This window comes from Myxine glutinosa, chromosome 6, assembly GCF_964187855.1.
Source record: "Myxine glutinosa chromosome 6, kmMyxGlut1.1, whole genome shotgun sequence".
Lineage (NCBI taxonomy): Eukaryota > Metazoa > Chordata > Myxini > Myxiniformes > Myxinidae > Myxine > Myxine glutinosa.
Window position 1 is genome coordinate 9,887,891 of NC_136266.1, and position 9,773 is coordinate 9,897,663.

At 43.2% G+C, this 9,773-nt stretch overlaps 1 protein-coding gene across 1 annotated transcript in view; it reads right to left on the bottom strand.

The window, feature by feature from the left end:
* The window catches only part of LOC144892704 (uncharacterized), a 30,580-nt gene extending 22,641 nt beyond the window's left edge, over nucleotides 1-7,939 (bottom strand). The window contains exons 1-4 of the mRNA XM_078780996.1: nucleotides 7,930-7,939; nucleotides 7,625-7,638; nucleotides 7,338-7,515; nucleotides 3,211-3,519 (exon numbers count right to left, since the gene is read on the bottom strand). Coding sequence (XP_078637122.1) covers nucleotides 3,211-3,519; nucleotides 7,338-7,515; nucleotides 7,625-7,638; nucleotides 7,930-7,939 — 511 coding nt within the window. The remainder of the gene's footprint in view (nucleotides 1-3,210; nucleotides 3,520-7,337; nucleotides 7,516-7,624; nucleotides 7,639-7,929) is intronic.
* Between the last annotated feature and the right edge of the window lie 1,834 nt (nucleotides 7,940-9,773).

Below are 9,773 nucleotides of genomic sequence, written 5' to 3' on the forward strand. Positions count from 1 at the left end.
TGAACCTGTCGCACCATACGCAGCCACTTACCTGTGGTGATGATGATGACTCCACACCTGTGTTTTCTTGTTTTGGTGCAGGAAATGAGAATTGCTGTGAGGATTTGTGAGACGCATCACGACGTGGATGAGACATTGGGGTGATTCCATCTCTCCCTCCTTAGGAGGGACTGATGATGAATTGGTAATGGCAAATTTTGATGTTCAGTTGGAGATGGCAAATTTTGATGAGAGTTGAAAATGGCAAATTTGATTGGTTAGGAGGGAGAGAAGACGAATTTGGTTTATGGGAGGAACGGGGAAGACAGTAGGGATGTTTGTTGATTTGTAAAGTAGATGTTTATGGGTAGTGTTGTGTTTTGTGGATACAGTAAGGGGTAAGGGAGGGGCCATGTAGGTTACCTGGTGGGGGGGGGAGCGTACGGTAGGAACGTACCTGTCTCACCTGGTTCCCATGTGCCCCCAGTGTGCATTACCTTATATTGCGTGCACTTTTGCGCCCTTACCACCTTACTCACTTGTCTGCTTCTTTTGTCTCCCACCTCCGAGGATCTGGCATTGGAGTAGAGAGAGAGGAGAGAGAGGTGCTGGCTACGCAGTTGTGGGCCTGCACTTTCGCTGCTTGCTGCCTGGATCGATACACCATATGGACCGCAATGTTTGTGGCCACCCACAATGGACCGCAGTTCTTTTGCGGCCAAGCACCACCCATGGATGGACCTATGGGTCAACGTGGCACCTATGCCATACAGGTGAACCACTAATAGTTGGCCCCCTGACGGCCACAAATACAGAAATGGACGCGGTTGGCGCCTTTCTTTATTTCGAAAGAAGCAAGAAGGCCAAGTGCACCACACGAAGGCAAGACCAGCGGCAGAACATCGGCCGGCTGCGACACCACCGGTGACTATAAACACTTTATTGGTGCACCGGATGGTGCTGACTGTACATGATGGGGTGGTGCTTCTGGTGCTTGGAAGGGGTGCTCTGCACATTATTAAAGGCCGTAAGGCCACAGAGCACTCGTGGGTTGGTGTATCGATGCTGGCATGCGTGCTCTCTCTATGCATAACATCTGCATGTGTTCCTCCAAAAACAGGTCCTGGATCGTAGTGTAAATATCAGCGTAGTCTTGTGTAAATAATGCTCCCTACCGGCTGTATGTTTAGTTTGCGAATTCTTTCCGGATTCGGTTATCCTGTGGGTGTGTTTCTGTGAGGAGAAGGGTGCAACGTCGCAGGGGGACATATTTACTCATTTGTGAATATCTGTAAAACTGTCGCACTCAGGGTAGAGTTAATAGTAGAGGGAACTACATCTGAGTGCCACACTAAAATAGGTAAAAATTTATCGGGTCGGGACGCCCCGAGGGTAGAGAAGGGTGCAATGTTGCGGATATGGGACTTGGCCTCAATATCCGCTTGTAAATACTCCCCTATTTCCCCAATACTCCCCAACTATCCCCAATCCCCCATTCCCTAGTCCCATTGCCTGTAAATAACACTCTGTAGAACCGACCTTCCCTTTTTTCCCCCATTAAATGTCGTGCCCAGGTCCACCGCATCTCACGTAGACAACTTTCGGACATCTTGCTAGTTATTCTTAGTCTATGTCAGTTAAGGACTCGTTTCCATTAATTCTGACTCTTCGTTGCACCAGAATGTGATTATATGGCACCAGTAGTGAGTTTAGGACCTTCCCATACCTCCTCCCATCTTCTTCCCCAAACAACAACTACAACAACAACTACAACAACAACTACAACAACAACAACTACAACAACAACAACTACAACAACGGCGCGGCGCGGGGGGAGTGTGCGTCCTCACACCGGCTCGGTTAGCCGCCATTGACCATGCGCTCCGACGGGGTTACCACGAAGGGGCTCCCTGTCAGCCCCTCGTCAAGGGCGGAGCCGGTAACCCCCCCGCACGCACCCAATGAGAAGCAACGGGCCGATTCCATCTGGGGCGGAGCTAACGAGCCGAGGGCGTGTCACTCCCCGCCGGATATACGCAGCGACTTACCGGACGTGACATCAGATGCGCCCCCAGCTTGGAGAAAGAACGTGACCTTCCAGCGCTGAGTGAGACCTCCCGTATCTTTGGACTGGACCGGGTCGATTCTGTCCTTGAGCCAAGAGTGCACCTTGAGCCATCGACTACCCGCTTTCCTTGCCATCAATCCCCGTGTGAGTCAGTTTTTGTCCCGTTTATCTGTGGTCTGTCGGGAATAAGATAAGTGTGTCTAAGTGCCTGTCTTTCTATGCTGTCCCTCTTGTCGTTGTAATCTGACCTTCCGCCCTAATATAACCTCCTCCGGAGGTCTTGAGAACTGAACCCTTGGTGTCGTGTCATTTTAATCCCAGCCGTTGTGTCCTTTTCCTCAATTGATCTAGCGTAGCGCAATTAGTCAACGTTCGGGTGGAATCGGGTAAACTGTGCAGACGTGGTCATACCAAACCGCTCGGTAAACCAACATCCACAACCGCGTCTGTAACAAATTCAGAGCCAAAATTCCTATTTGGAAAGTTCAAGTAAGTATCCTGTTTGGAATGATTTTCCATTTATTTTTTTGGACTGCCAGGCAGATAGAGCTAGTAAAATAACTATTTCTCTCCACTGTGCGCATGTGTGATCGGGACGAATTCAGAGCCAAAATACAGTAAAACAGCAAACTTCCCACTCGTGTTCCGATTCGTGTTCAATATATAACATTTGATTTAAATAAGTTGTTCCTCGATCATGTAAACTGATCACAGTCAGACGAACGGACATGAAGCGATTGCTAAACCCCACTTTTAGCTTCGCGTTTGCAGGGTAACTATAGTATACTAATTAAATTAGTACAGTAGATAATTATTGTCAAATCACATAGTAAGGTGTAGCAGAAGAACGGTAAGTAGTAGTTTTTCAGTCATTGATCATGCACAAATGGTTTGGAATGACCATTGATAAACGCATTATATTGCCAATGCAACAGGTTTAAGTACATTTGTAAAGTTCCACCATTTGTCATTTTCATTTCGAAATCCTCTTTGTGTCTTTATCATCTCATGTGTCTGCAAATAAGCTTTCAATACTGTCAGACATCATAAGAGATGGCGGAGCGGGTTTTTTCTCAGAACGTACGAATACATAAGTGAAATACAAAATGAATTGTACATTTGTTGATTTGTCAGTGTCACGTGATTAATGATTGATTCCTCACCAGAGAGAGTGCCATCATCCAGCTCTGCTCCTTTGGTGTCAACCCCGTTGCATTCTGGGATGTCAGATGCCTCAGCATAATCTACCTTCGCCTGCTTCGCCTGCGGCTCCTCAGTTGAAATGGACCCAAAAGCCATCCAGGTCTTTTCACTGCAGGATTTGGATTTTCCTTGTTTCTTGCCCTTTTGTATAGGCAGCGGGGCTCCATGTTTTATGGTGGGTCCCTCTAAGGAATGCCAGCTAAGGCCTTGCTGCTGCAGGGTCTCCATCACACTAGTTGTTGTGTTCTGTTCCAGGTTGAATCCGTTCACTACAGGGTGTACAAATATGCAAAACACAGAATTACTTTTGAGGTACTCCATCAAAAAGACGCAAAACAGTCAAATATGCTTTTTACACATCAACAGGAAAACGAAAAATAACTTGTAGAGCGACACTTTTTTTTTTTTTTTTTTTTTTTTTGTATACAAGATCGAGGCTCGTGAAAGAGCGAACATTAATCACACAGAAAGACAAACCGACACATAAAACATATAACATCGGGAGCGGTAGACAAGATGGGGAGAGAGGGGGAAGGACACAAACACAACATTTGAGAGCAGGGACCGAGAGACATGGAGACATCGAGAGATCTGAGAGAGGGCGAGGGCTTTGGGGGGGGGGGGGGGGGGTGGCATGGGAAGGGGGCGGTGGGAGAGGTATAAAACATATGGACACTGCCAGGACTTCCAGGAAAGAAGTTGGAATTTCAAACAAGGTGGATCTGGGGTGAATTAGCGGGGGTAGAAAAGATCAAGGTTTTGGATGGGGGAAGATAAGAGATGGTGGTGAACAGCTGTTTTAAAGTCACAGAACTTGGCTTGGCAACACAGAACAAAGTAGAACCGCACTCCGTAGAGGGCATACCTTTGCCAGGTGGAACCGCACTCGGTGGAGGGCATACCTTTGCCAGGCGGAACAGTTTACATTTTGTATCCCACTTATAGGCCGGATTTGAACCAAAATCGAATTGGTTTGTTCTTGCCACCTTACCAACTCAAATCTACCTAGTTTTGTCATAACTCGTCCACAACTGTTTGAGAGAGAGATATATATATATATATATATATATATATATATATATATATATATATATATATATATATATATATATATCTATAATTCCATTAATCTCTGTGTGTATGTGTGTTTGTATGTGTGTATGTGTGTATGTGTGTATGTGTGTATGTTTGTCTGTGACCGCTGTTTCTCGACAACTACCGGTCCGATATACTTTAAACTTGCCAGGTATATTGCTGGGGACCCGAGGATGTGCCTTTTCAAGGTTTGAAATTAATCGGACAAGTACTTACCGAGCTATGGCGATTTCTTTACCAAACACTGCAAGCCGTTCGCTTTGGACCAAACCATTGCATGTAAATAGAGGGGGGGGGGGGGGTTCTGTGGTCGTTGCGAATGGACCAAACCATTCATGTAAATAGAGGGGGGGGGGTTCTTTGGTCGTTACTGCCACGTGGTTTCAAAGTTTTTTTTTGTTGTTGTTGTTTGCACGCATGTTTTTTTGCACCCACGTACGGGCACGCCCTAGGATGTTTACACACACACACCCCTACACAAATTTTTTTTTTTTTTTTTTTTTGGCAAGGAACGGGCACCCACGTACGGGCACGTCCTAGCTTATATATAGTACGGGCATGCCCTAGTATCTATAATTCCATTAATCTCTGTGTGTATGTGTGTATGTGTGTTTGTATGTGTGTTTGTATGTGTGTTTGTATGTGTGTATGTTTGTCTGTGACCGCTGTTTCTCGACAACTACCGGTCCGATATACTTGAAACTTGCCAGGTATATTGCTGGGGACCCGAGGATGTGCCTTTTCAAGGTTTCATATTAATCGGACAAGTAGTTACCGAGCTATGGCGATTTCTTTACCAAACACTGCAAGCCGTTCGCTTTGGACCAAACCATTGCATGTAAATAGAGGGGGGGGGTTCTGTGGTCGTTGCGAATGGACCAAACCATTCATGTAAATAGAGGGGGGGGGGGTTCTGTGGTCGTTACTGCCACGTGGTTTCAAAGTTTTTTTTTGTTGTTGTTGTTTGCACGCATGTTTTTTTGCACCCACGTACGGGCACGCCCTAGGATGTTTACACACACACACCCCTACACAAATTTTTTTTTTTTTTTTTTTTTGGCAAGGAACGGGCACCCACGTACGGGCACGTCCTAGCTTATATATAGTACGGGCATGCCCTAGTATATATAATGTTTGGCCCTATTTCTCAGTTTCAGAAACGAGGTCAATGTTGACCCTGCAAGAAGGACTTCAAAAGCTAGGACTTCAAAAAGTGGTTGACCTTTGGCCTATGTTGATCTTTTGACCTATGGTTGACCTATGGTATGGTTTTGACCTATGATTTTGATGTATGACTCAACAATAATTGGTGGTTGAATTCAGTGACCTGATAATCAAATCCTCTTCAAATTTCAACTCAATCAGATGAAAATTGAAGATTTTAGAAATTTGGCCTATAGTGATCCCAAAAATAAATAGGGATTGAATTCAGTGACCAAATATGTAAATCCTCTTCAAATTTCAAGTCAATCAGAAGTCAATCAGATGAAAATTGAAGATTTTAGAAATTTGAAAAGGTTGTTGACCTTTTGGCCTATGTTTACCTTATGGTCTATGTTGATCTCAATATTAGTTGGTGGTTGAATTCAGTTAGCTGATATGTAAATCATATTCAAATATTCAAAGAGCAGGTTTGTTGACCTTTGGCCTAAGTTGACCTTTTAACCTTTTGACGTCAAAATCAATAGGCTTCTTCCTTATGACCAACTCTACCCTTTGGTGATGTTTCGTAAAGATCAGTTTGAAATTGTGACCTGCAGGTCCTGCAGACAGACTGACAGACAGACAGACAGACATACAAACAGACTGACAGACAGACAGACAGACATACAGACAGACATACAAACAGACTGACAGACAGACAGACTACAAACAGACTGACAGACAGACATACAAACAGACTGACAGACATACAAACAGACTGACAGACAGACATACAAACAGACAGAAAGAAAAATCACTCACAGAGTGACACTTGGCAAAAGCGAACAAAGTATAATGGTACTCAGTAGAGCAACCTTTTGATCTCACAAATAATTGGTGGCTGAATTCAGTGACGTGATATGCAAATCGTCTTCAAATTTTAAGTTAATCGGATGAAAATTGACAATTTTAGAAATTTGAAAAGGTTGTTGACTTTTTGGCCTATGTTTACCTTTTTGTCTATGTTGATCTCAATATTAGTTGGTGGTTGAATTCAGTTAGCTGATATGTAAATCATATTCAAATTTCAAGTCAATCGGATGAAAATTGAGGATTTTACAAATGAGAAAAAAGTGGTTGACCTTTGGCCTATGTTGACCTTTTGACCTTTTGACCTCAAAAATATGTAGGATTTTGTCGGACCACGAACGCTACTGAAGTTTCATGAAGATCGGTTAAAAACTGTAACTTGTAGGCAAGTATAAGTGAGCATACAGATACACACAAACACACAAGCACACAAACACACAAACAGACACACACACACTCACACAAACAGACAAACACACACACACACACACAAACACACAAGCACACAAACAGACAAACACACACACACACAAACAGACAAACACACACACACACACACAAACACACACACACACACACAAACACACAAGAACACACACACACACACAAACACACACACACACACACAAACACACACACACCCACAAACCCACAAACACACACACACACACACACACACACAAACACACACACACACCGGAGTGATCAACATACTTGTCAAACAACAATATTGAAACCCAGGGTGTGAGCATCAGAAAGGTCACATCCCAGCAACATGAAGCAGGTGTTTCATAAACCAAGAAAGTTCCTTTCAAATCCCCGTACATACTACATTATGGATCTTGTTTCTGTGCAATACCTGTGCGAACTGGAAGAGAATTGTACGAGACCACAAGTACCTTGGCACCATGGCACCGGTTCCGCATACAAGGTAACTGTTAACGCACCATAGGTGTTCCTCACCATTCCAAAGGCTCACCTGTCGTCTGCTTGCGCCTCCGTTGGGGAAGTTTACGGGTATAAATGACCAGAGGACTTTCATACACGAACACACAGGTGGTTCTCAGGTGTATCTTATCTGGCCTTCTCTGTATCGAAGACGGCCACCAGATGACAAAGACAGGTAAAGTGAATCTCTGGAGGCATTTGTGCGGTGACTGAGCCAGATAAACCGGTTTGAAAAGGTTATTCATAGTCACAAAGAAAGCACAGAGTATTCCACGTATAAATAAATGAATAAACACATTCACATTCATCTTAGATTACTGTACAAATACGACCTGCTGCACAATGTAAACGTTTTCACATCATTTAAAACTTTTATAAACTGGAACCCAGACCCAGGTGGGAGAGTCTGATGAGGTAGACACATGTGATTTGTCAATAATTATCTGCCGTACAATATGAACGTTTGAACATCATTTAAAACTTTTATAAACTCAAACCCAGACAATTAAACAAACAAACAATTTACAAACAAACAATTAGACAGACAATAAAAAAGGAAAAATTGAAATAAGATAAAATCCGATCATTGGCTTTTAGGCCTCGATCGGATCTTGTGCAAATACCTGCGTGCATTTTTCCCCTGAAGTTATCGAGTAATAATTATGTTTTGTGAAGATCGTATGTTGAGCTTGTATATTGTGATTTGTTGTCAATGACACAATTTTAACTAGAAACCTGCAGAGCCAGTCTGTGTCCACTTTGTATTCAGGGTTCTTCTCCTTCGTCTTCTGTATGCTAAACGTGATGAAAACAGGTAAAACTAGATCAGCAGTAGGTAGAGCACATACCTCCACCAGATGAACAGTTTACATTTTGTATCTCGCTGATAGGCCGGATCTGGATCCGGACCTGAACCAAAATCTAATCGACTTGTTCTTATCTTACTATAATTCACCAAATGTCCGTCCGTCTGTCCGTTCAAAGGTACCGCAAAAACGGCTGAACCGATCGCAACGATATTTTGGGTCAGTAATCCTGGGACACCTTGGAGTAAAATAGGCTATATTGTTTTTCCAATTTTTTCCCAATTTTCCAATTTTCCAGTTTTTCCAAACAGGATGGAATAATATTTATCGATATGAACAGTGATGTGGCTTTTATTGAAATTCTACAAAAATACTGTTTAGATTTTGATGACAATTATGAACCTGCCGCGAATGCGGAAGTGGACAGATGATGGCAATGTGTGGGTTTGATAATGTCCAAATACAACCGTCATTCAATCGTAATGTTAAATCGTTAAACGTTAATCATGTTAATCGTTTTGTTAAAGTATCAATTGATGATTGGAATTGAGTGAATACAATTACGATTTTGAATTCGTAATTGTATTCACCCAACCGTACGGAACTTCACATCAGGATTTAAATATTTGTTTATGTCACGAATGTTGTTAAAAGTTTATTTTTTATATTAATGCTATTTAATTTGTGATTGGAGTTATGCTGTTTGGAATGAAAAAAGAGATATCGAGTTCAAGTGAATGACGACATGCCGTGATGGTTTCTACTTTCTAAACGTGAAATTCGCGGATCGCAATGTGCAGATTCACCACGGTCCCACGATCGATGTTTCCATACGTGAACGTACCCGTTTGTTTGCGAACGGGTACGTTTATCATTGAAGTCCTTCACGAACTTGCTGTCCATGTCTGACATGCGACTGAAGGTGCTACAGAAATGTGGAATTTATTGGTTTCATGCTTTAGCATTCGCCGTATCTGCATTGTCTGTTTGCTTCTGGCCTCCCACCCGGGCGTAGCACGGGTACCTCACTCGTATTTGATAAATAGATTTTGATAAAAATTATGTTGATTTTGGCCCCTGCACTCAATTGTGAAGATTCACTTTTTAAAAAATGCTCACAGACAAGTGGAGAATACATATCCTTGGCTCAAGGTTGCTTATGTAGGTAACTGGTTAAAGTCCTTCAATGTCTCAGATTATCCTGCAGCAACCAATGGAATTCCATGGGTCTTGTGACTTTTTTGAACGAATAAGCACCGAAAAGCAGAAATCACTGCCCACTTATATCTTGAAAATGGTAAACAAGTGGTTGGGGCAGAATGGGACAGCAGCGTTATCCGCCAGACCAGGAAGATTTCATCCATGGCTTCGGAGACACAGTCACGCAGGTGAGAGAGTCTTCACAGTAACGGGAGACACAGTAACCCACCCTCTTCCCCACGGGTGTAGTTTTGTGGTTGCCATTGGCTAATTTTAGCTCATCCGCCTATTGATGGCATTTGCTCCATCAAAGGTTCCACTACCCATCTTGGCCTCCGAGTTGTGCCACAAACCAGTCCAACCGGATGGGTGTTTCATCTTCGGAGAAACGACTCATTGCTCGACATGGTCGTTGGCTCCCAATTGGAGCTCATCCACCCTTTGTCGAGTGTTGTTTTAGT